General features: G+C 40.3%; 4 protein-coding genes across 7 annotated transcripts in view; 3 read left to right on the top strand and 1 right to left on the bottom strand.

The window, feature by feature from the left end:
* Window positions 1-36: 36 nt before the first annotated feature.
* zfyve19 (zinc finger, FYVE domain containing 19) lies at window positions 37-4,699 on the top strand. The gene is made up of 11 exons (XM_034111222.2): window positions 37-232; window positions 329-450; window positions 534-587; window positions 671-837; window positions 940-1,082; window positions 1,229-1,337; window positions 1,481-1,699; window positions 1,847-1,923; window positions 2,141-2,242; window positions 2,542-2,699; window positions 2,927-4,699. Exons 1-11 carry the CDS (start codon window positions 179-181, stop codon window positions 3,003-3,005), a joined length of 1,284 nt encoding a protein of 427 aa, XP_033967113.1. The 5' UTR covers window positions 37-178; the 3' UTR covers window positions 3,006-4,699.
* ppp1r14d (protein phosphatase 1 regulatory inhibitor subunit 14D) lies at window positions 4,468-10,385 on the bottom strand. 2 transcript variants are annotated; one of them, XM_071207146.1, is made up of 4 exons: window positions 10,112-10,385; window positions 5,363-5,443; window positions 5,020-5,061; window positions 4,468-4,896 (listed from the first exon to the last, which is right to left on the bottom strand). In XM_071207146.1, exons 1-4 carry the CDS (start codon window positions 10,289-10,291, stop codon window positions 4,828-4,830), a joined length of 372 nt encoding a protein of 123 aa, XP_071063247.1. In that variant the 5' UTR covers window positions 10,292-10,385; the 3' UTR covers window positions 4,468-4,827. The 2 variants fall into 2 exon arrangements, with proteins under 2 accessions (XP_071063247.1, XP_033967115.1); XM_034111224.2 differs by having other exon boundaries at window positions 5,029-5,061.
* A 2,635-nt stretch (window positions 10,386-13,020) lies between these two features.
* Window positions 13,021-21,899, top strand: spint1a (serine peptidase inhibitor, Kunitz type 1 a). 3 transcript variants are annotated; one of them, XM_034112135.2, is made up of 10 exons: window positions 13,022-13,802; window positions 14,371-14,528; window positions 14,879-15,020; window positions 16,626-16,793; window positions 17,436-17,477; window positions 17,578-17,712; window positions 17,837-17,887; window positions 18,033-18,203; window positions 20,746-20,805; window positions 20,928-21,899. In XM_034112135.2, exons 1-10 carry the CDS (start codon window positions 13,394-13,396, stop codon window positions 21,110-21,112), a joined length of 1,521 nt encoding a protein of 506 aa, XP_033968026.1. In that variant the 5' UTR covers window positions 13,022-13,393; the 3' UTR covers window positions 21,113-21,899. The 3 variants fall into 3 exon arrangements, with proteins under 3 accessions (XP_033968027.1, XP_033968026.1, XP_033968024.1); XM_034112133.2 differs by having other exon boundaries at window positions 13,024-13,802; window positions 17,430-17,477; XM_034112136.2 differs by lacking the exon at window positions 17,837-17,887 and having other exon boundaries at window positions 13,021-13,802; window positions 17,430-17,477.
* Window positions 21,900-23,794: 1,895 nt separating this feature from the next.
* Window positions 23,795-25,202, top strand: part of LOC117467677 (pleckstrin homology domain-containing family G member 3-like) — a 33,811-nt gene continuing 32,403 nt past the window's right edge. Inside the window, 1 exon segment of the mRNA XM_034111481.2 lies at window positions 23,795-23,811. The gene's annotated coding sequence lies outside the window, so the exon portion shown is untranslated.

Genomic DNA, 25,202 nt, shown 5'->3' with positions numbered 1-25,202 from the left:
TTTGACGTCACGTCGCATCTTCCGGAATGCTTCCTGTTTTGATTACAGCAGCGTTGAAAGGTTGAAAATGGGTAGCTAGCTGCGAAATAACGGTTCATAGAGTCAGTTTAATTCATATATTTACCCGCTAGAGCCATATTATTAATTGCATGTCTCATGACTCTCTACACGTTTCGGCATGGACAACCGTTGTTATTGTTGTGCATCCAAGTTCAGTCTCTTCAAGAAGGAGGTAAGACCTTGCTGGCTAATATGTATCACATAGCTATACGCATTTACTGTTCTGTGGGAACGTTTTCTCAGTAAATTACGTTGAATATCCTCACAGCTGGGCTGTAAGAGCTGTGGCCGCTCCTTCTGCTCTGGCTGCTTGACTTTCAGTGCTGTGGTGCCTCGCTGTGGCAACACCCAGCAGAAGGTCTGCAAACAGTGCCATGGCAATCTGACAAGGTAAAGGTGCAACACAATATAATGTGATCATTAATTCATCTTAACTAAGCATTGTTGCTCATACCTATTTATTTCCTTTTAAGTGGAGAATCTCCCAACACTTCTGCAAAATGGTCTCCTCCTGAAAATTACAAAAAGTCAGTATATGATTACATTTAGAAAATGGCCCTGTGTCAACACTGCAGTTGCCTGATATATAAAATGCATGTTTCTTCCTTAGACGGGTCGCTGCACTTGAGGCCAAACAGCAGGCACAGTCGACACATGCTCCCACACAAGGTGGCAATAGAAACAATAAAGCAGGCCATCTACCAACCAAAGGCCTGAGTAAAGAAGACCAAGCTATTGCTGAACGGCTTCAAAAGCTGAAAGAGGACACTGTGCCAAGTAATGAAACTAGATAGATCTTCATCAATAAATTAAGAATGATAGAAATAGTATATTTTCTCTTTGGCAAAAGCCATTGTAAGCTTTTTACCTCTTTTTCAGAGTCCATCCCCTCCGAGAAAGAGCTTGAGGCTCGCCTTGCTGCTCTGAAAGCTCCCAGTCGGCCAGTGCCTTCTACCATAGAGATGGAGGACCGCCTGGCAGCTCTACGTGGTCAGACTCCACCATCTCAAGCTCCTCCACCTGTAAGCTGAAACTCTTACCACTCATTTCTAACACATTGGATCTAACAGTATGAGAAGCTGTAGTAGTTCATTTAAAAGGACATGCATTCTAAATTTGCTATAATTGCTCACTAGTAGTATACGTCCTTTTGTGCTGATCTGTACAGGTGCACCGCCCTCCAGATAACAGGACTCAGACTGAGCAAGCCAATGATCTGATTTCTCAGATGTCAGAGGAAGTTGCCATTGACGACCAGCAATCAAATCCTGAATGCAGTAATTATTCCTGTCATTGACCTCTCCAACATATGATTAATATTTAAAGATGCAGTCATAATCACAGTCTTTTGCAGTTTTAACAATTATAACTTCATTCTGACACCAAAAGCTGACTTATAGTCTCATCAATCTCTCTGCAGGTGTAGATGGCCGTATGAACGATCTCAACAAGGGGGAGGCAGGGACATTGGATGAGAATTTGGAGGAGAACCAGGAGTCGGACAAGCAGCTGGAGACGGAGAAGGCCCGTGTCCTGGAGGAGGCCATGGAGGAGCTCAGGAAGGAGCGCCACTCCCAGGATCAGGTCCTCCACATGGCCAAAAGGATGGCACAGCTGAAGGGGCAGGACCCAGACAAAGGTACAAAATCACATATAAAGCTCTTCTATCACTTTCTATACCTTACTGACTATTCGTACTTTCACACCAAAATGTCAGATAATACGAAGAGCTTTCATTTTAAACATTGTGCCGTAAATTGTATTGTATTTGCCATGTCATCTCTAGTTACTATGGAGGACTTTCAGCATCCTGACAGTGAGGATGAGACTGAGGAAGAAGCTGTGAGGAGAGTTTTAAAACAGGTGTGGGACCTTTTTTTAAATAAAGTTCACTGTAATGTGGTTTGCATGACATTAACATGACAAGCCTGTTACTACTGAGTGCTTATTATCACACCCTTAAAGATGAGTGTGAACTGAAGTGGACCAGTTCGCATGGCCACAAGGGGCTGCTATTTTGCTATTTAAATAATTTACAATGACATTTGGACATGTTTTAAATTCCTGTATATTTTCCCAGCTATCTGAAGAGGCTGCATTGGACGAGGCCAGTGGCTACAACATACCTTTTGAACACAGTGGACCAAAGAACACAGAGAAGAAAACTATGGCTAAGAAACTGGTACTACACAACAACTACTAAATACTCAATCTAAAACATTTTTTAAGCTCTTGGATAGAATAACATTTGAAGAGTTCAGAATATGATTTCTTCATTTATTTATTATCTTAAATCATACTTCTTTTGCAGTCAAGTGAATGTCAATAAAGCTAGTATTATTTTCATAAAATATCCTCATTTTAAGTTTGACTATATCTTAATTTCCTCTTATTATTTACTCAATGAATCAACTTACAGTTAGTTTAGGAAAATGAATACTTGATATATATATACCTGATATATCTTTTTTTCACACTCAGACACCAGCACCCAAGAGCAGGATTTCCCCGGCTGCTGTTGCACCTCAGCCATCAGACAGTGACGAAGAGGAGCTGCCATGGTGCTGCATCTGTAACCATGACGCCAGTATTCGCTGTCAAACCTGTGATGGAGACCTATACTGCAACCGCTGCTTTAGGTAACACACCATACTGTACATCCATTACAACGAGCACCACAATAACTATCTTAATCGAGCTTTGCACGGAAATCTTTGCTCTGATGCCCAAGAAAGAAGGCTGTGATTTGGAATGCATACCATGACCCAGATAGATTGTAGCCAGGCTGTTGCCATACTGTTAAGCAGCATGAATATAAAGTATTTATTGTGATGAATAATCAATCCACTCTCCATTATCTCCCCAGGGAAGGCCATGATAAATATGACAGGATGGAGCATCGCACCACTAACTACACCGGGCCAAAGAGGAAGAGGAAGACATGATAGTGAGACTGCGCTGTAGATGTTTGCCCTGTCCGGCTCTGGTCAGTCATTACTGTTAGACTTGTGCTTTAGATTTAAGTGACCTATTATTGTTTGTAAAGCAAAGAAAATGTAAACACTACCTATTAACTAAAAGAAGCCAAAACCCCTTCATTTAACCCTAACTTATCCAATCTGTTTAAAATGGCTGTAAACATGCGTCGGTGTTGACCACGGAAAGAGCAGCATATTCTTTCTGTAACTGCTAGCAGGGATCTAAATCAGCAACACAAAACATATATGGCAAAGCAAAGCCTAGAAATAAGAATAACACGAATATTATACTGTGCGAAATAATATAAAAAACATAGCTCCTATTTTTCTGTAATAGTATTTGAGCAAAGCTGCACAGCCGACTGCACACAAGAAAAGTGAAACATTAAAAAGAAGCTTAGATTTGTTCTTATGTCACTTCCCAGAGGCTCATCTTTAGAAGCACTTCGCACCATTTAAAAAAACAATCAACAGCACAGACAGAAAGCAGTCATATCACGGGTTCAAACGGGATGATGTACACTCCCAGTAACTGTCAGCTGTGGACTGTAGAAATATAGAGGAGTCCGTATAAAGGGATTACTGAGGGCTTTGTTTTATTTTGGCAAGCACTGCAGTCACTCTTGTAATCTATTTTTGGCTGCAAGTGTGAAATGAGCGTTGCCTTCCTTGTCCTTGTGTGTAATTCCATTATAAAGAATGCAGAAGAGAGGTGCTACAGCATGTCACATATTTGTAGTTTTATTTGATAACACTAATATCATCACAAACGTCCCGCTGCCAGGCCTTGTCGGAAGTGTAGTCAGTATGGATGGCCTCTGTGTCAGAGGGTGGAAGTGGGGAGGAAAATGGAGCTGAGAGACCCTGTGTGTATGGCAGAGAGAAGGCCAGAGTGCAGTATCATCAGTGTGCATTACTGTCAAGCTAGAGAAACCATAATTACACTTTTCCTCTGGGGGCCCTGCTCCATTAAGGTTTGCATGGAGGCTGTTACTGTGTTTGCCTCTTCTGGCCATGTCATACACGCACCACAGACAGGAAATGGAGGAGGATAATGGATGCATACTTAATGGTACTTCCCTGCTGCTGATTTCACTGTGTTTACTCCTAGACTTGACATGTCAACGTCTCCTTTGTTTCCATCGATCTGTTGAAAGATTTGTGCCAGAAAACAGAAGCTTGTATACTGTGAACGACCGTCGCGCTGCAGTAACGTCTTATAATTGCCTCTGGACAGTAGGAAATAATTATTTATAGGCAAATTAGTGTTTTTAGAGCAGTATGCATAGTTTTAGTGGTACTTTAACTTGATTGGTGTAATGGACATGTCAATATACATTTTTATGTTTTAATGAATGATAACTGATACTGTTGGGCCGTCACTTTGCTAAAAATCCCATGTAACCCTTTTGATAATTCATCAACAGCCTTGTCTTGAAAATGTTTAATTTTATTTCCACATACAACACTGTTATCAGAACAAAACATATTTATGTACATAAATAGGCAACCGAAAAAATGTACAGTCTTACGCAAAAAACAAAACAAAAGTCAGTACATCTTTGATCACATGTGCATTATTGGTTTGTTTATGGGAGGACAAATGTTATAGCAGTCCATGAATTTAAGTGAAAGAATAAAAAAAAATCCATTGAAAACTCCTCTGGTGTTAAGACTGATGCTGGGGGGGAGGGCAGGAAGAGAGTCCCACTGACATGTTGCGGTTGACACGTGGGAGATGGGAAGATCAGAGGCTCCACATTGTCTCAATTCTTTAGTTGACCTATAATTATTTCTTCAAGGGACCTGACATTTTGCGTAGACCCTTTATCCTGTAGAGCAGCCCATTGATAAAATCCTAAAGGAGGCATGGAGAAAATAGATTTATTTCTGCAAATACCTCCAGCAGACAACACTACACAAGTTATATTGTTTATCTGTTAAATATTGAAATATATATGCTACATGTGGTTTCACATACGTTTCTCACCTCTTTTGGCTTTCCACATTCCTGCAACAGCTCCTAACAAAGAAAGCATACACAAATAGGCTAAGTAACAATAATGGGCATTGCTTTTTCAGTACAAACATTGCAACATTGGATTCTAGCAAGGGTCAAGTGCTTGTTAAGCTATTAACCAGCATTGCACATAGTTAGGTATGTACCTAGGTGTCAAGAGGTTGAACTATTTCTCTCTTTGGTTAAAGTCTTAAAGTCCTGGGTTCCAGTTTCACAAAGCCTCTACTGAATATATAAGAATGAAAGTTCAACAACAATAATGGCTAATCATGTTATTGTTTTTAAGTTTAATTTGCGCACTCACCTGCAGACGGGTTCTCTGCCCCTCGTCCGTCAGCTCCAGGAGCTCATCTATGTCAATCTCTAACTCTGGAATCTCTTCCTCCTGTAAAAGCAAAAAGTAACAGACGTTACCACAATATTCTTCTTTTATATTCCACACACTTGCATTTCTGCAAAGCTCTTGCAGACGCTGTATAATGTGTGCCATCCATTCACTGACAGTGGTTAGACTTTCCACGCGACTGAGCAAAGTCATTGGAAAGGAAGAGAAAGTGTAAGATGGTGATGCGACAGGACAAGGATTTCACTGCAGCACAGTACTATATAAGCTGTTTGATTGTAACGTTAGAAAGAGTTGTCACCATTCTTTTATCCATATGTGATCACCCCAGTAAACAGTCTTTGCGGTATTGTAGTAAAAAGTGTAAACCCTTCTATTCTTCCTTTACAATCTCTCGTAACAATCATGTGATGGAGGAAGTGCTAGACAAATACGTAGGAGCACTGAGGCATGAAGGCAAAAAGGCTCTTGGGGGCCATTCGTGACACCATCAGATTTCATGGATGGTCTAGCATGCAGTTCAGCCATTACTGAGAGATTATTTCCATGTTCTCGAAATAATATATTCATCTCCGCTAGGCTGTCCTACATTGTGAGTTAAGATACAATCCTAAGGGCTGTCCTGTTATAAAAAGCAAATATAGCAAAGAAATAATTTCCTTTTACCACACCTTTTAACTATATACTTCAGAGGGACTGAACAGGGCTCCCTGGAAGAATCCTGATATCGAGACTCAGCAGATGAACTCATTTTTGACAAGTGGGGCTGATTTTTTTTTTAAGAGGATTTTTTTTCCGGTTGGGGAGTTTTCATGGCTGTGAGGATGGGACTCGCGCAGCTTTCTGGATGAGGAGAGAGCCAATCAATGTGGAAGTGCTGAGTGGTGGAATAGATGGGCCCACCTTCAGCGTCCCCTGTGCCCCCCTCTAATTGATACATGCTGCCGGTCTGGACCCTCAGTGATTCTGCTGATGTCTGCAGGACACATGCAGGGAGCGCTTGTTTTATTTCTTTGTTAGTCCACGCTGTACGTTTCTGTTCCAGTTCTACTTTCTAAGGCTGTGGATGCTTGGGTCTGTGTTTTATTATGCCTTTGATTAGACCAAATCCTTTTTTTTTAATTGTTTTTTTATTAGATTATCATCAATTTATAATGATATAAGATAAGATAAGAATCCTTAAAAAGTAAATACAAAGAAGTACTACTAAATAATACAAATATATTAAAGTAAAGCACCATCATGTTAGCTAAAAACTGTGATGTATAGAAAAGTGTAAATATTTATTTGTTCAATCACAGGAACATTGTAGAGCTAGGATGATCCTTTTTAATATATGTTTAGCATATAGTATAAAATATAGTATAGTATATAGTTTAGTAGTATAAAAGGCAGTCGCCCTTTTCAGTTTGTTGAGAGTTGCTTCCATTGTCAGAGGAAAAAGCATTTTTACGAGGCCTCTGGGCAGAAATGTCTCAGCAGCACTTTGTAAAGTTTAAAAGGTCTGGAGCTAAATTGAATGTTGGCACAAATTTAGGAAATCATGAATATGGAAGTGATGCTTGCACCAACACGACTGTCATGATATTGAGTATTGATATTCATGGCCCCAGTGAATAGTTCCTATAATTTTAAAAGCCAGAATGTCCATGTTATCTAGGAATATACTGGATGATGAGTATCCAAAACCAGAAGAATGTGGAGTGCAAAGTTCAGAACAAAAACTGGATTCAAATATTGAATAGGACCTGTAGTGATTGGCCTTCATTATATCCTCTCATGCAGCCCTCAGTTTCCTTGTGGTTAATATCATAAAACTGATAACGGACAGAATGTTTATGGAACAGCTCAGGCTCCATGTACTCATTGTATTACTTTTCCTCTAGCCCCGGTGTGTAAGGCTTGTTTACTATTTAAAGCAAAATTATGAGATGTGGGGATGTATGAACACTTAATATGAAGCTACTCACAACTTAGCTCATGAAGAAAATTATCCAGGCTCACTGTTTCCCTTTTTTTTTTTTATTGCCAAGGTAGTAGCTTCATATTTAACGGACAGAAAAGAGCTGTCAATTTTCTCATCTAACTCTCACCCATATAACTCATTAGTGAATTTTCCAAAATGTGTAACTGTTAATTGTTTTTGTTTACACCTAGAATCCTGTAATCATCTTTATGTAAGTGTTTAATTATAGTTTTCACTGACCTGTGAATAGTACAAGAAAACATTTATGGGTCCATTACACACACCATGTGTTTGTATGATAATGTAGAGGAAGCCATGCCCAGGAAATCTAGCTGTTTGGAGAAGATGCCAGTGTGTGTTTTTACTTATCAGACCCTTCCCATTTCCTTCCGAGAGCACGAGCTGCATAGAGATCAAAATAGTTTTTAACTTTAGCGAGGAGGGACAAATCCTGTTGTTCAGTTACATAAAAGCGTGACCATTTTAAAATAAGAATGAAAACAAGTAAAACATGACGTACTTGCTCCATATCTACAATAGATGCTGTGTTTAAAAATATTTCCGAATGTCCTGCTGTCTTCTTCATAGTTTAGTATCAGTAGGGAAAACACTGACCTGCATTACTACACTCACACACTGGCATTAACATTGCTCTACATTCAACAGTCTGTCCCAGTGCTTTGTCCCCACTTTTTTTCATCATTCTTAGAAAGGTGTGAAGTTTGAAACGGAGGCGGCCCCTCCAGACCAAGGCAGCACTTGTATGAATTAGAGATGATGCTAAATAATTCAGGTGGTGACACAGGGGACTGATGGTAAATGCTTCCACGTGGAAGACTCTGAGAACCAACAGAGTAACCTTCCCCTGAGCCAGTGCACATGGACGAGCCACGGCTGATTCCATACAAATGGCTAATGCAAATATCCGGTCGCTGGAAGGAAGGAAGGAAGGACTAGGAAGCAAAGCATTCACTTTCAAAGCAAGTACTCAGACTTTGGTGAACAAGGGACACTCCTGTTGACTTGAATTTATGACGTCAGACGTGATTGAATCAACTGCATGTCTACTTGTATTGCTATCTCCCATCATCTCAATCATAACGAGATCCAACCATTCAGCTTCAGTTCAAGTAGTGCAAATGATTAAAGTCTGTTTCTGGGACAAGATCAAAGGATACACAGAAAAAAGACTTCAGATCTGTTTCCACATGTCCTGGTTTCCCTGATGTAATGTATTCTGCCCTCAGCTAGCTTTACAAGCATATTATCATATATTACCACAGGAAAGAAGGCTTTGGATGTTAATGGGATAAACTACCGGGATGACGAATATAGTAGCACTGTAGCACTATTCCCAACACTCAGCTGTCACTAAAGTGTTGTGAAATTAGCTCAAGCAGGCTAAACCCATATCATCTACTGGGCTAGTGGTAAACTTTCATGTCAACTAGTCACAGATGGATGTGGAGTGTCCCTGGCAGTGAACGGGGGAAGCCAGACAGAGGGGGGGGGGGGGGGGCTACAGGCCGTCTGCAGCCAAAAGGGTCTCTGTGTGGTTCAAGAATGAAATGAGGAGCAGTTTGTCTCTGTCGTCTCAGGCATGAAACGGAGACGGTGTTGTCATCCGATCTGCACCGTCATTGGGAAGCTCATGCTCCTGAACAGACTCCCCTAATGCCACCGTGCCATGCTGCCTCATGTGGGCGCTCAGACATCTGTTGCCATGGTTTCTCCTCAGAAAACGCCAAGCGAATCAATATGGAGCCTCTGACGTAATTGGATTGTATCCCATCATACAGGAGCCGAGATATGGGGGCTGTGTTGCTGCTTGTGTAAGCTGTCTAGACATTACCCCCTGCACACATTAAACATCACAATCTGTGTACTGAGGCTTTTAATTAGGAACACTATGGGGGAAAAATTGGCAATAAGTTCCACATTACATCTTTTTCTTTTACATAACCTAAGTGTGAAATGTTACAAATTGTACAACTTGAATGGTTGTGGGAAAGAACAACACTTTTGAATTTTTTATTTAAACATGCATGTTTCTCTGATGTCTAATCACTGTTATGATGAATCATCATCCATATAGGAGTGACTATGCAGTTTTGAAATCTTGCAAAGATATTGAGTGACTATGTCCACGAGAATGTGTCTGCAAACACAGAGACGCAGACACTTTAAAGATGACATGATGTCCTGGATGCCAGCATAACAGCAGTGCATTTCAAAATAAAATACCCTCTCTTTCATGGCATTTTTATAACTCTGTCTGGCACTTTTTCACTACTTTATCACAGAGTTACAGGATACTGTTGTTGTGTATTGACTTTACTACTTCCTGATATTTTTATTATCTAATGATACTGATCCTAGAATCTATTCAACCGTACACTTTGAATCACAACCATTTAAGGGTTTTACAGCCTGCTTTCAATTGCTTCCTACTTACTGGAACCAATCATTATATCTTAACGAAATCATCTTATCACTACTGTACCCATCACAGCTGACACTGCAGTCAGGTTGATGACACATAAGCGCTCATGTGCCAACAATTGCAGCCATGAAGTAAAGCTACTTGCCTCCCACTCCTCTTATGTCGCTGTAATCTCTCTTCCCTGATTGATAGTACAGGCGCTTGTGAGCATTTTACCACCTCCCTTGCGCCCTTCCCTCTCCTCATTCTCACCCAGCCCTGTGTGTCGTCTGAGTGTCTGTGTGAGCCAGCCCTGCCCTACCTCGCAGTCAAACAGCAGGTGCAGCTGTCCGTCGATCCACTCCTCGATATCCAGCCTCCTCTGCAGGTCCTTACGGTTGTATTTGACTGTCAGTTTGCCCAGCTTGCGGTGCGCCGGCTCCTCGGTTTTGTCCCCCGCCTGGAACATCACCCTGGACTGGGTGCTAGGCTCTGATGCCATGGCTGCCACGGCCTCAGGAGAACCGTGAAACACACTGAGCTCACACACACACACAGAAGGACAGACACACAGGTTATGTTGTTCTGCAAACGCTGCTCTGTCTCTATTTAGTGTGCTGCTGTTCCTACGCGTATCTCCCGTTGTCTTGTTCGTGCTCTCCTTCTCTATAAGGCTGGTTCCCTGCCTGTCCTCCCTCTCTTCCCCTCTCTCTTGCTCTCCCTCGCTCCTCCTTTTGCAACACCCACTGGCTGCACTATCAGGAGAATGGTAATGAGATATGTGTGTGTGAGTCTGTGAATGCGTTTGTGTGTGGGCACATGCAGCACATAGGTGCTTTTTGCTCTCCCTCTTTCTCTGTTTTATAGCAGGTGGGGGAGCATAGGTCAATTGCAGCTATAAAAGCAGAGAAAGGGTGAGAGCAACTACGATTCAGTAAGAAATAACACTCGCTAAAAGAAAAGGGTGTTATTGGAATAACAAAATATAGAAATGTGTGTGAAAATTAAAACAATGACTGTCCAGTTTACTTTTGATGGAAGTCCTTGGTGTTGTTTTCAAGCACTCATGGCACTCTGTCAATTAAAATTACTTTATTAAGACATAACCAATGCATTAGGACTCAACAAGAGTACAGAACCAAGTTTTTAGAGTACCAACTAAAACCAAGGATTTCTATCAAAAGTAAGCACTCTGTTCATTTAATTTGTGGACATGCCTATAATCAGAAAGCCCATACCAACGCACAGCAGATATGTTCTATTATTCACTTATTGACCCACACAGGCTCGTGTAGGTCAACACTTCCAACAATAGCCGGGTCCCCCTGACAGGTGAGCCAGGGTTCCTCTCGTGTGATAGCTGCCGTGCTCTTTATAACAGGCATTATCAGGTGTACGTTTAATAAGCCTTGAAGTCAAATTGGCATCCTCAGTTACGCACGTTTGAATAATGGACGAACCACAGAGCACTATTTATTATTATTATTTATTTGTTTAGAAGTCAAATGTCAAATAAAAGTCTGGAAACCATCAATATAAAGTCAGACATCAACACTAGCACACAAACCCAAGGTCAAAAATGCACAGTTGTTCCTCGTGGTGCCAAATTATTGCAGTTGAGACAACAGAGACAACGGGCTGCAGAGTTTCCACAGATCCTATTACGATATGAATAATGGGGTTCAGTTTTTTGTTTTGGCAGGGACTATCAATCAGCCATAGCTGCCTGCGCGTGTTCACCCACTGATGCACCGTCTGTTACAAACACTGAATTATTGAGGGCCTTGAGCAGCTCACCTTTCTGCGCAAACAAATTCATTCATCTTGTCTTTTTGCTACTTGGTCCTGCACCACTGGGTTGTTTAAAGAAAAAAAAGGGGGACGTGCAGACCGGTGTAAGGCCTTCCCACCCCGGACCCGGCAAAGCATTCTAGGAAGAAAAGGAGGCGTGGGCAGAAAATGAGCTCGACCTATTCTGTTTTATCTTCACCGCTGGATGAAGTTTTAACATTTAAGAAGGAGGAAACTGGAGATTTTATGGATTCAATTCAAGAAAATGTATTGTCCTCTTGCAGAATCGGCCCTGAAATATGATTCCCACTAAACCTCTAAACAATCTCATCTCCATGTCATAATTTAGGCAACCACTTCCTGGATGACTCCATGTATAAATCATCATTATCACTACATTTGCAAGAACAAGATTGGGGGGTTCTGGGAGATTACCAGATAAGTTGTTGTAATGATTACACTAAATGTGCGATCTGCCTCACATTGTGTTATAGAGTACTTTTAGAGAATATGTATTTTGTTCCACTGCAGTCAGCATGTTGTTGTGTCCCTGGGCAAGACACTTCACCCCAAATTGCTGATGGGGATTGCCCACAGTATTGAGTATGTAAGTCGCTTTGGATAAAAGGTCTAACATGTAATGTAAAAATGTAATGTTCCCTCTCAGTTGCTCATTCAGCTGTAGGTGTGATTGTACTGCCACCTTCTGGATTAAAGCTTGTGAATCTGAAAGAAGTCAAAGTAAATCCAAAACACTTTACCTGACACTTTCTAGTCTTTTTAATTGTGTTCTGTGTATGTGCTTGATTGTTGTTGATTTGTATTTGATTGCTTTTTTTACCTTTTTGTTAGTTTAAAGATTTTATATACTGTTTTAAGCTGTCATATTTTACTCAAAGCATTTTGTGCTTTTTTTAAAAATATTTAAAAATGGGTCATGGTATTAGAACATTTATTCTGTGTCACTAAGAATACTAATGAAGGCTATTCATGTCCTTTATTGTGCCTTTTAAATGTACTATGATTGCAGTGGTTGTATTGCCTAATAGTGAGTACAATGTTACATTGTATTGCTAAGTATTTTTCAAAATCCTATTTCCTTAGAATTTTGAAGACTAAATCACAAATAAGACTCATTGTATAAGATTGTAAATTACCTCAGTTTACCTTTTAGTTTAAGGTGACTCACTTTAAGGGATTCAGAAATACAAAGTTTTCACAAATTAAACCCCCACCTACCAACAAAGAAGACAGGATTAAAAGCAGTGAACCTAAGTGCTCCACTGAAAGGAATGTAAGTTCATACCAGAGAGAAACCATAACAAAAAAAGCATGCATGCTATGGTCCTATAATTATATTCTGAATTATTTTCAGTGAAAAGACAACAAATAAAGTAGGTACCCCATTAACAATGATGCCACATTACCCAAATACACACACAGCTCTGTCCTTGTTGTGTTTGAAGCTCACAGTCAGAAGGGAGTGGCATCTCAGGAGTGGAATTTCACTTCCTGTGTCTCTCAGGTGAGTCACCTGGGCAAATGTCGTCGATCGCTCGGTTTTATGTCGACATCAAACGGGCTGTTCTCTGGTGAGAGTTTCACTGTAGTAAAGATCCGCCTCGAGAGCATTTGGAGAAGTCCTGAACTATTTCTGGGTGCAAAGCAGTAGCTAAAGGTTTATATTAGAAGTGTTTCGCCCCACTGAGGCCTAAACACCTTGAAGGAATCGTCTACTTTAATAATAGGCGGTGTTTTTACTTTCGTATAAACACGAGATCAGTGGATTATTCGTTTGGGTTACAGGACTAAAATGAATTCCCTCCCTAAAGGACACCTGGCAGGGTGTGCGCTCCTGTTGCTGGTGTTTCTCCTGGACTCCACTTTTGGCCAGGCCGGCGAGCAATGTCTAGCCCAATTCAAGAGGGGCAAGGAGGATTTTGTCCTCGATGGCGACGAGTCTGTGAAAGACGGAGCCACGTTCATTTCGTCGCCCCAATTAACTCGATACAGGGACTGCGTGAGCGCGTGCTGCAAAGAGCCGGAGTGCAATGTCGCCTTCATGGAGAGAGGATCCGAGGAAGGCTTGATCAATTCCTGCTTTCTCTTTAACTGTGTGTACAAGAAGAAATACGCCTGCCGCTTTGTCAGGAAGCAAGGATACAGCAGTTACATCCTGGACTCCGTTTATGATAGCTACCTGGAACGGGATGTCCCCACCAGTAAGTCCTAAAACTTATAAAACACATTCTTAAGTAAGGTATAATTGCGTAAATTGGCAGTGTTCTCTAGATCAAAACAGTCCATATAGGGATACATATCACATTTTGTTAAGAGTATCACGAGGGTCTCTTCAAATTTAGGATCCATGTAGTTTTACTTTTGTAATGGTTATGTTATGTTAAAAAATAACCTACATTCTTCCTTTGTGCTCTATATATACAGTCTATGTTTGTGCTCTCATATACCAATATAAATAACTGTAAAGCTCAAGTTGAAAACCAGTGATCTGTGTGACAGTTAAATAAATATATGTCTGGCTGTTACTCTGGGAAAGCAAATCTAATTATTGGGGATTTTTTTCTTAATACTTTGTCAGCAAACACTAGTTTGTAAAAAGATTTGAGGCTACAACAGGTTTAGGGCAGATCCTTACATTTCAGCATGTTCACACACGTTATGACCCCTATTAGAGATTCAGGATTCCTCTGCTGTATCTTCACATGTGACTCCAACTGCATTTGGATCTCTTGTTTCTGCTCATCTATCTATCCCATGGTTTCTCTGCAGATACTGCCGATCAGCCACCGACGGCCAACGGAGGTCAGGACCTGGTGGTCCAGCCTCAGGATACCGTGACACTGAATGGCGTAGAGAGCAAAGACGACCAGGGGATTGTGACCTACCAGTGGCAAATGCTCACCCCATATCCTAATGCTGTCATTGAGGTGAGTAAAGAGAATGCAATGCAAACCTGATGTGTTCTTTCTTGGAATTTAAAATACTCTTGGACTATTTGTAATCCTCGGTCTGTGTGTTTTACATTCAATTCATGTCAAATTAATTTCTATAGCATATTTAAAACAACTTTTGTTGTGCTTTACAAACATAGATAGAATACAGCAGGTCCACAGAGCAGACTACCTAGGCAGAGATAAAGAGAAATACAAAAACCAACCATAAAAAAGGGAACTATTCCTTTAAATGTCTACTGTATTTTATGACCATCACTTAGTTGACAAATATTCTGGCCACTTGTGTGAATGATAAGAAAACACTGTCTTTCTGTGTCTTGTAGAAAACCAACTTTGACGACCAGATTATGGTGTCCAACCTGACATCTGGGGTGTACAAGTTCCAGCTGACCGTCACAGACGCGATCGGCCAATCAGACTCCACCAAGGTCACCGTCCTGGTCCTCACTCCAGAGCAGTCTGAGCGTGAGTTTCTGTTTCAGCATAATCTGAACATATAGATTCATTGTTGACTGTCTCTTTGGATTATACAGAGTCACCTGCCTGTGGTTAATGTTGGGACAACAGAGAATAATGGCCTTCGGGTCTTGTTAACTACTTTACAAAAATCTATAAATCTTTCCCTTTTTAAATGAATCATTTACTAATATGGTGATATTTTTTACCCACTTTATTCTCATAACCTCAAGTTCTGAATAACTTGTGACCAGTGTGGTATTTAATTTCAGTTTATTTTTTCTAACTAACTCATCCATTGTTTCTCACAAGCATGAGCTCTTCTGTGTTAGTTGCTTATCAAACCTGTCATGACATGCTTGCCTAATTCCTGAAGACTGAATGACGAAACAGCAAGAGATAAGAGCTCATGTTTTAATGGGGATTAAATCAGATTTGGCTCTTGTAATGGCAATACTGCTGGTAAAAAAAAAAACAGGAACTAGTTGTCATTGTTTTGAGGCAGCAGTTTGGGGATTGTTATTCCCTTTTTGTCCTGTGGAGTTTCCGTGTCGTTCCCCTTGGAATACCACAAAGCCACAGTCAACCTCTCTTGGCACATTTGTTTCTCCAGAAAACGGAAGTGCAGCGTTTTCCCCAGCACTATCAGTCTCTCTCCACCCCCGACTCGACGAAACCTGTCGATCTGGTTTCAGCTTGGGTTACACAAACAGGGTTTCAGACACCACCGTAATCCTCTCATGTATTGATTAAAAGTTCTATCATTCAAACATACATTAAACCAGTTGCTGGATAAGCAGGTTGTTGGTTGATTGTTGACTGGAGGACAAGAAAATATGTTTAACAGTATTGGCTCAGTTACTGATTAACCGCTTGTGTCCCGGATAGTGAGAGGAATGTGCCTCAGTGGAAAATGCTTGGGCATGGCAGCGACTACATTTCAACGTCGCCACATTTACACAACAATAAATGCATTGAAAATAAACTAACGCCATTGGTGGATGTCAATCAGACTTGTTAAGAGCTTGGTAATGAAAGTATAGCTTACAGTTCTTTGTCAGCATGTAATGTAGTGAAATGACTGTTCATAAGCACTGCCATTTAGAACATGTATCATCGACCACATGCAGACTATCTACCTCACGTTCTCTAACCTCACTGTGGCTGGAAACACATCACCACTTTTGTCCGAGTTGCATTTCCTCATTTTCATGTGTAATTATGTGTCTGTCTACTCACGGCCCAGACACCCAAAGTAGGAAGTTAAAAGAGACTACAAAAACCATCTCACAAAATGTTGACACACAACTTTAATGTTTTGTCCAACTGATTTATGGATTTGAAACTACATTAACAAGTGTTCCATTGTTAAGTGATGCCAGCTTATACACAATCAATCAGTATTCTCCAGTCTTTGGAGTGATGAGTACAACTTTAATCATTGATAACCATATTTTACCAAACCTTAGTGAGAGTGCTTTTTTCAATTCCTTTAACACTATTTGTTGCTACCTAAGAGATGTCACACACTGGAGAAAATGCAAATCATTAACCCGCAACATTATTCATAAGTAAAACAAAATAAAACCTAACCCTAATATTGTTTCCCACCAGACCACTGCATGGCTCCAAAGAAGATAGGGCCGTGTCGTGGGCTCTTCCCTCGCTGGCATTACAACGGTGCCTCAGAACAGTGTGAGGCGTTCAACTTTGGGGGCTGCAAGGAAAATCATAACAACTATCTCTCCAAGGATGAGTGCATGATCGCCTGCGGAAGCTCAGGTATATGTGCTGGGAATTTCTTCACTTCCTATTCTGCACATTTTCAGGTTCATATTGGTATTTTGCGACATGTTTACATGCTTCAATGTCCAAAAAGTGTGCCAGCACCTCTTTTTACCCTCTGTCTGAAACGAGAGCCCATTTTGCTCTGATTGGTTAGCTGGCCGGCTCTGTTGTGATTGGACAATCTCTTAGATATGTCCCTCCCCTTAGCCTATCACGTACAATGTGTTAGTGCTAGCCAATAGACACGCCAGTGTTACATAGTGATTTAACTATGTTACGGAAGTAAACAAAGGAGTCCAATGGAGGCGTTTCAGGGAGTATGTGGGAGAGAAACTCACTCCAAAAGTATAATGGGGCCTCTTTAAATAGTTTTGTATGTATTAGGTCATACAATTATGGTTAATATTTGTGCAGGACTTCATTTGTTTGATATGACTTCTGTGGGTTGCTACTGACTGAACCTTTCAAACTAATGGTGTGATGATATATTGGTTACATTTACTATGATATTTATACATTTCAATATTGCTATCATGTAAATAGTCTTCATTGAATGCCCGGTTAACCTGTCATTATTAGTAAATGCATTCCAGAGTCATTTTAATCCAACCTTTTTTCTTTTTTTGTAAGAAAAAGGTGGTAAATCTGGTAGACTTTTGCCAATTCCCCCAACTCAAGGTAAGTGAATCCTGCTATGCTTTTTTTCATTCCGAAACCATTTCCTCTACTCCGTTAAAGAGTTGATATTTAAAGAGACAATCCCCCTTGTGTGCCGCAGGAGAAAGATGTGGTGATGGTCCGTGTGCAGCAGAGGAGTTCACGTGTGAAAACGGCTGCTGTTTGGATCGGGCTCTGGAGTGTGACTCAACCCCACAATGTTCCGACAACTCGGATGAGAAACACTGCGCAGAATGTGAGCAGTGGCTATGCCAACCACACTTCATTATCATACATGCTCATGGAAATCTAAATACCACTGATACTGATGCTTCCTTGAAAGACTTGCTAACTTGAATTATGTCCTGTGTGCTTATTAGACGACAAAAACTTTCGGATTCTGTTGGAGATCCAAGTGAATGAACAAAAAGGTTTTTTTTAAAAAAAGTTTTATATTTTGTTGGTGCTTTAAAAACCTTTGGTTGTGGTAACTGTAAATGTGGTGTAAATTTGCCATCTAGGAATATTCAATTACCTACAATCTAACCTCACCTGCTCCTTCATTGTTGTTCACAGTGCGCTGCACAGATCTCCCTGACACAGGGAACTGCAGGGACAGTCTCACCAAGTGGTACTACAACCCCCTCCACAAGGACTGCTTCCGCTTCAACTACGGAGGCTGCCCAGGGAATGACAACAGATTTGACTCTAAGGAGACCTGTGCGAGAGTTTGCCATGGAGTAACAGGTGAATTGTTATTTGCCCACTTTACCAAACTACCATGCTATTTAAAAGGTACATAAGATGGTATAATTTCCCCACTCTCATTCTCTATACAAGTCGATTTTCCACATACAGTGGGGCAAAAAAGTATTTAGTCAGCCACCAATTGTGCAAGTTCTCCCACTTAAAAAGATGAGAGGCCTGTAATTTTCATTCTAGGTATACCTCAACTATGAGAGACAAAATGAGAAAAACAAATCCAGAAAATCACATTGTCTGATTTTTAAAGAATTTATTTGCAAATTATGGTGGAAAATAAGTATTTGGTCAATAACAAAAGTTCATCTCAATACTTTGTTATATAACCTTTGTTGGCAATGACAGAGGTCAAACGTTTTCTGTAAGTCTTCATTACAATCTTCACAAGGTTTTCACACGCTGTTGCTGGTATTTTGGCCCATTCCTCCATGCAGATCTCCTCTAGAGCAGTGATGTTTTGGGGCTGTCGCTGGGCAACACAGACTTTCAACTCCCTCCAAAGATTTTCTATGGGGTTGAGATCTGGAGACTGGCTAGGCCACTCCAGGACCTTGAAATGCTTCTTACGAAGCCACTCCTTCGTTGCCCGGGCGGTGTGTTTGGGATCATTGTCATGCTGAAAGACCCAGCCACGTTTCATCTTCAATGCCCTTGCTGATGGAAGGAGGTTGTCACTCAAAATCTCACGATACATGGCCCCATTCATTCTTTCCTTTACACGGATCAGTCGTCCTGGTCCCTTTGCAGAAAAACAGCCCCAAAGCATGATGTTTCCACCCCCATGTTTCACAGTAGGTATGGTGTTCTTTGGATGCAACGCAGCATTCTTTCTCCTCCAAACACGTCTAGTTGAGTTTTTACCAAAAAGTTCTATTTTGGATTCATCTGACCATATGACATTCTCCCAATCCTCTTCTGTATCATCTAAATGCTCTCTAGCAAACTTCAGACGGGCCTGGACATGTACTGGCTTAAGCAGGGGGACACGTCTGGCACTACAGGATTTGAGTCCCTGGCGGCGTAGTGTGTTACTGATGGTAGCCTTTGTTACTTTGGTCCCAGCTCTCTGCAGGTCATTGACTAGGTCCCCCCGTGTGGTTCTGGGATTTCTGCTCACCGTTCTTGTGATCATTTTGACCCCACGGGGTGAGATCTTGCGTGGAGCCCCAGATCGAGGGAGATTATCAGTGGTCTTGTATGTCTTCCATTTTCTAATAATTGCTCCCACAGTTGATTACTTCACACCAAGCTGCCTACCTATTGCAGATGCAGTCTTCCCAGCCTGGTGCAGGTCTACAATTTTGTTTCTGGTATCCTTTGACAGCTCTTTGGTCTTGGCCATAGTGGAGTTTGGAGTGTGACTGTTTGAGGTTGTGGACAGGTGTATTTTATACTGATAAGGAGTTCAAACAGGTGCCATTAATACAGTTAACAAGTGGAGGACAGAGGAGGCTCTTAAAGAAGAAGTTACAGGTCTGTGAGAGCCAGAAATCTTGTTTGTTTGTAGGTGACCAAATACTTATTTTACCGAGGAATTTACCAATTCATTCATTAAAAATCCTACAATGTGATTACCTGGATTCTTTCCCCCCATTCTGTCTCTCATAGTTGAAGTGTACCTAGGATGAAAATTACAGGCCTCTCATCTTTTTAAGTGGGAGAACTTGCGCAATTGGTGGCTGACTAAATACTTTTTTGCCCCACTGTACTGTTGTTTCTACCTCCTCAGGCTGTTTTCTCCAATTTATTTCTAAATAACCCTTATATACAGTGGCCGATAAACAGTTGACGTCCCTTTTTAAGAAAAAAGGAAACAGGCAAAAATATAAATGTGAACTCTGAGGCAAGCATTTTTAGCGATGTGCTGGTTAAACTATTGAAGCGTTTAGCTGCAAAAAACTGCAAAAAACTACTTTATCTCAAAGCTGTCAGCAGTTTTATTGCATTGTGGGCATTAGTCTTGTGAGCAACACTTGCGGTTTGCCATCCCAGAATTCACTTGAAAGGGGAAAACAAATAATAATAATCATACATGTTACATACTACATATTTATATAGCGCTTTTCCTGATGCTCAAAGCGCTTATTCTTAGGTAGCAAGACTTAATTTAGAGTTATTTGGACACAATTACCACTTGTAGTTACGTATTTTGTTGCATTGGAATAGAAAGTGTTGCAGAAAAGGGTTATGCAGATAAGGCATGAATAAGTTATTTACAATGATCCAATATGCTACTTATAAGTATGCTAATAAGCAAAGAGTTAATGGTTAATGTGTCCCTTGATATAAACGAACTGCTTAGGTAGGAAAGGGGCATTATACCCCTCTCCCACCAAACGCTAAATCATTGGAGTTCTCTTGATCAGCTTATTTGTGCCGCCCTCAAGTGGCAAAATAAGTCTTTTGTTGCCAGTTTGATTCCTTTTCATAGCAGTGTGCGGATTCCTGTGGGTTTTCCTTATGTTTTCTACATATCACATTCCGCATAAAAAGTCTAAAACATTTCCTGTCTTTTTCTTTATTTCAGAGAAGGACATTTTTGCAAGAAAGGATGGATTTGAAAGGAGGATTTCTGAAGGCCAAACGGGTATGTTCCAATTATTTTCTCCATCTAGACCACAAAAGGAAGTTAAAATGATACTTATCTTAAAAAATTATCATAATGCTCTTTCAACCACCTTTTAAAGTGTATTTCAATATATTCAACAGGTATTATAGCGATAGCTGCCCTGCTGGGTGTAGCGATCTTTGTTCTTCTATGCGTCCTGCTGTACTGCCTCTGTAGAGGAAAGAAGAAGACGGTACAGCACCACCGGGTGCCCGTCAACACCGTCCCGGTCAGCTTGGAGGACAGGGAGCGTCTCGTCTACAACAGCACCACCAAGCCCATCTGACCCCTCAGTTCTGACCTTTGACCCACCCCTGGTGGTGAATGAAACAGGTTAACAAACCCAGATTGATGAAAGACAATAACCCTTGATTTAGTAAGAATTCTGGAGGTGATCTGTTTATATTTTATCCATATTTGGTTTGTAAGGGTGATACACATGGAAGGAAGGAACGTCTTAAAGAATAAAATGTGATTTTAATTTTAATTTGTAGCTTGTTTTTAATGCAGTGGCATGTTTAAAGGAATTGTTGTATGTCAGTTTGTACTCAGGATAACATAAAAGGATATTTTCTTCTGTTCTATTTGATTCCATTAACAATCTCATAACTCTTAGTGAACAGCTTTTTAAAATAAAGTCAGTTAAGAAAAGGAGGAAACATCACCTGGTCTATTTTGAGCCACTGCTTCAACGTAAGAGTTTCAGATCTTTTTCTTAAAAATTAGCTCTGGACTTTATGATAAATGAAATGTAATCGCTGATCCCTTCAGTGTCCTGCACCTCCAGCTTCCCATTGTTACATCGTATTACACATACTTGCGTAATGTTGTACATAAACAAATCATTTTGAGAATAACATTTGACTGGAAAAAAGGTATTTCTCACTTATGTTTTAGGAATTTTTAGAACAAGCATAATGTATACATTTTTAAATGCTTTATTGATACTTGCTATAAAGTAGCCTTGCTGTTGAATATTCACCATATTGAACTTCAATTGTTTGTACATATGACCTTTCTGTATCTTTAGCAATAACATGATGTTTATACTAAATAAATGTTTTAACTCAAAATGTGGCTGGTGAATATTTTTTGTCTTGACTATCTGGCAACCTCCCTAAGATGCAAATTCCCTTTTTTACAGCAACGCATACTGTCCAAGCTCCTCATACGCCGCCATACGATTACAGGTTGTTGTTTTAACTTTAGGGTATACTCCTGGAATTTCAGGTGTGGCTTTTGTAGTACCCTTTTTCAGACTCCCAATACAAACCAATACTGGTTTGAATAACCAATAAAAAAAGGTCAATATATATTTATCCAATCACCACTTTACGAATTGTTAAAGAATAATGTATTAGTACTACTGGGGCAGTTCATGGGAACAGAATGCATGTTCTATTGTGTTCTATTTGCTCAGGTCTTGTGAGTCTATCTACTTTAATTAATCTACATCAAATGTACATTATTTTTGTCCATACAATACAATGCTGTGTTCAAGGTGCTGCCTTATCAATAATTAACTAAATATAAAAATCAGGTTTGAGTTTTATAGCAAGACTAAATGATAAGCCTATACCTTATATAGATTCCTTATCTCTTAATTAGAAATACAACACTACTTTCTTAAAGTTACCCTCATTTTTCCAAATATGCTTCCTATAAATGCAATTACATTTTCCTCTAGATTTATAATGCAGTGCACATTGGACAGATAAGTTACTATATTTTACCAGAAGATGGCGACATGGTTTAAAATATGTTCAACTCAGCAGCACATTGCAGCCAAATAAAAGATTAATATGGGATAAACAAACTTTATTTTTCAGATTTTATTTTAAACTTGTGGTCATAGTTTGAATCATTAGACCAGTAAACCTGCAAAAATGCACCAAAGCTGCACTTTGTTCTGGAACAGGCTAATTTTCACGTTGAGTTGACTCTTTAAATAAGGGTCGTCCAGCATATTGTTTTCTTCAGTTTATAAGGGGGTAGAGAGGGGGTAGTGCAAAGCAAAAGTGCCCCTCTCTATTTAATCACTATCACATAAATTAGCACTCACCCAATTGATTCACTGAAGCTTGCCTTTGTGAGCCCCCACACCACTGACCTGAGCGCCATAAATGTAATGTGGCAGGGTTACTATTTGTCATGTCTTTTCACAAGCCTGTTTTTGGGTTGGAATCATTTTCTTCTAGGAGTGGCAGTAAAGATACTTTTATAGAAAAAAATACAACCCCCCCCTTTAAACTCTCACACTGAAATAAATTACTAAACTATGCATTCCAGATGTTTAGATGTGGAAACACATCTGACACTCACCCAACAGACACGGGCATGTCAAAAACAGGCGGTCCGTAGTCGTATTCACGGACTATTCGAGTAAGAGATCTTAAACCAGGTGGACTTTCAAATATAGTTTTTTGCTTTTCTCAAAAAACAAACGTTGATAACAATACATAAAAGTCTTACTTTTTGATTTACTGTAAATTGCTTGTTCATGTATTTCTCCTGGGAAGTGACAACTTTAAACTAAACAACACAATTCATCCTGTAGCAATAGCAGTTATTCCGTGACTAATTGTATTAATTAATTTAAAGGGTGAAGCAGTAACATGTGGCAGTTTAATACATATCTTACCATATCCACTCGTTGGGATGAGCTAGAGCCAGATGAGACTAACATTGTTGTTGTGGTATTCATTTGCGTTTACAACCCAATCCGTGGTGGCTATATTTCCCAGGGCTCCTGAACGCAGCGTCAGTTCTTAGCCGTTCTTCAGAGATGCAGCCGTGTGTGTTTGCTAAATTAGTTTGATGCAGCGCGAGCGGCTGACCCGTGCTGCTTGGACGTGTCTGAGGGGCTTTTAACATGTGGAAGAAAAACAAAACACCGGAGTAACTTTAAGGTTTTTATCAAGAAAGCGCAGGGGAAAGTTTTACTGAGGACAGAAGTCGTCGGGAGGAAAGAAGTTGGATAATTCGGTACGTGAACTGCTTTTGACCACTTTGCCAAATCTTAGCTGACGTTAACTCAGTGTAAACTAAGATTCCAGTGAGGCTAGTTCACATGTCAAGAGGATTCTTCTTCTGTGGTTTGTCTGTCGGTACTGACAATGTGTTTTTGCGGGATTTAAAAAAAACAGGACATTTTAGAAGCTTTTCTGGCTTTCTTTATGCTTTTTGTTTTAAATTGATTTGACCTGCTTAACATTGATCAATTTAACCTAAACAAAGTTGGTGTGGAAATTACTAACAAACTGCACGAGTTTATTTGTGCTTATGCATTCAGCCTAGAGACCGTTTTGGAGTTATGTAACTAAAACATTCAACAAATTCCTTTTGATAAACTCCTACGCATTTGTAGTCCATTATTTGCAGATTGCATACAGATTTAGAGGGTTTTTTTTATTCAGAAAATGTCAAAACGTGCATAATATACTGTAAGCTCTGGAGGGGACCATGAGTTTCGGTCAGATAAGTTGTGTTTGTCTTTGGAAAAAAATACTCTCAATTGAGTGACCTTTGATCAGCTGCTGGAGACTATTCTCTTTTTTTGTGTGTGCTTTTTAAAGAGGTTGATATTTTTTCCACTTAGGCATTGATGTCATATTTACAAACTAACATCCACACTGCAGTTGAATCATTTGTCCTTTCCTCTTTCCGTGCATCCCATTCCCCCCCTATGGTGCCCATACTTGGCCCCAGCAATCCTAATTGTCTTTTCTAATGAGCACCCCAGTGAGGTTTCAAATGCAGGCTCTCCATAGGTCAATGACTTTCCTCCCCAGCTGTGAGAGAAGAATGGGACACAATCAATCAGTTACCAGTGAAAAGTTCCATCTTCCACCTCTTTTTGACCTCACTTGACCTTTCAGACAATAACGCCTTATCATTATTTCAGATTAATGTTGCCTCTATGCGATGAACAGTGCTCTCTCCCAGGTGGTCCGAACAGGAAACGGCCCCAGTGTATCTTGGATCTCAGAGTTGGCACATTATTCCTTCTTCCTCGGTATGATGCAGCTGTGATCAAATGACCAGAGCTGCAGAATGTTGGGGTGGTTTCATCTATATCTTATAACTTTAAAAAACCTGCTTGGGAGCTTTTTATACGTCACCTTCTTTTATCCTTTAGTGGATGAGCACTTATTTGATGCTGCTTAGCAAAAACCTTGATCTTAGGAGACCGTAAAGTTCAGGCTATTGCAAGTTAAAGTTAGGATTACTTTGCATGCGTTAAAGCTCGACTTCAAACAAGACTTGACAACTTTGTTTTGGTTTGAAAGTGTGTGCCATAAGTGATTTAGCATTCCAGACACCCCAGGGTGACCGGACACTGCTTTTGTTATTACTGTGTGTGGACAAGTCTGCAC

This window comes from Pseudochaenichthys georgianus, chromosome 22 (assembly GCF_902827115.2).
Source record: "Pseudochaenichthys georgianus chromosome 22, fPseGeo1.2, whole genome shotgun sequence".
Classification (NCBI taxonomy): Eukaryota; Metazoa; Chordata; class Actinopteri; order Perciformes; family Channichthyidae; genus Pseudochaenichthys; species Pseudochaenichthys georgianus.
The sequence above is the reverse complement of the archived record's forward strand: the minus strand, read 5'-3'. Positions and strand labels throughout refer to the sequence as shown.

Coding starts and splice junctions, on each gene's coding strand:
- zfyve19 (XM_034111222.2), top strand. CDS start 179: ATGGACAACCGTTGTTATTGTTGTGCATCCAAGTTCAGTCTCTTCAAG. Junction 233..328: donor TCAGTCTCTTCAAGAAGGAG/GTAAGACCTTGC, acceptor ATATCCTCACAG/CTGGGCTGTAAGAGCTGTGG. Junction 1,924..2,140: donor TGAGGAGAGTTTTAAAACAG/GTGTGGGACCTT, acceptor ATATTTTCCCAG/CTATCTGAAGAGGCTGCATT.
- ppp1r14d (XM_071207146.1), bottom strand. CDS start 10,291: ATGGCATCAGAGCCTAGCACCCAGTCCAGGGTGATGTTCCAGGCGGGG. Junction 5,062..5,362: donor GGCAGAGAACCCGTCTGCAG/GTGAGTGCGCAA, acceptor TTTCTTTGTTAG/GAGCTGTTGCAGGAATGTGG. Junction 4,897..5,019: donor AGCCAAAAGAGGTGAGAAAC/GTATGTGAAACC, acceptor TGCCTCCTTTAG/GATTTTATCAATGGGCTGCT.
- spint1a (XM_034112133.2), top strand. CDS start 13,394: ATGAATTCCCTCCCTAAAGGACACCTGGCAGGGTGTGCGCTCCTGTTG. Junction 15,021..16,625: donor CACTCCAGAGCAGTCTGAGC/GTGAGTTTCTGT, acceptor GTTTCCCACCAG/ACCACTGCATGGCTCCAAAG. Junction 18,204..20,745: donor AGTTTGCCATGGAGTAACAG/GTGAATTGTTAT, acceptor TCTTTATTTCAG/AGAAGGACATTTTTGCAAGA.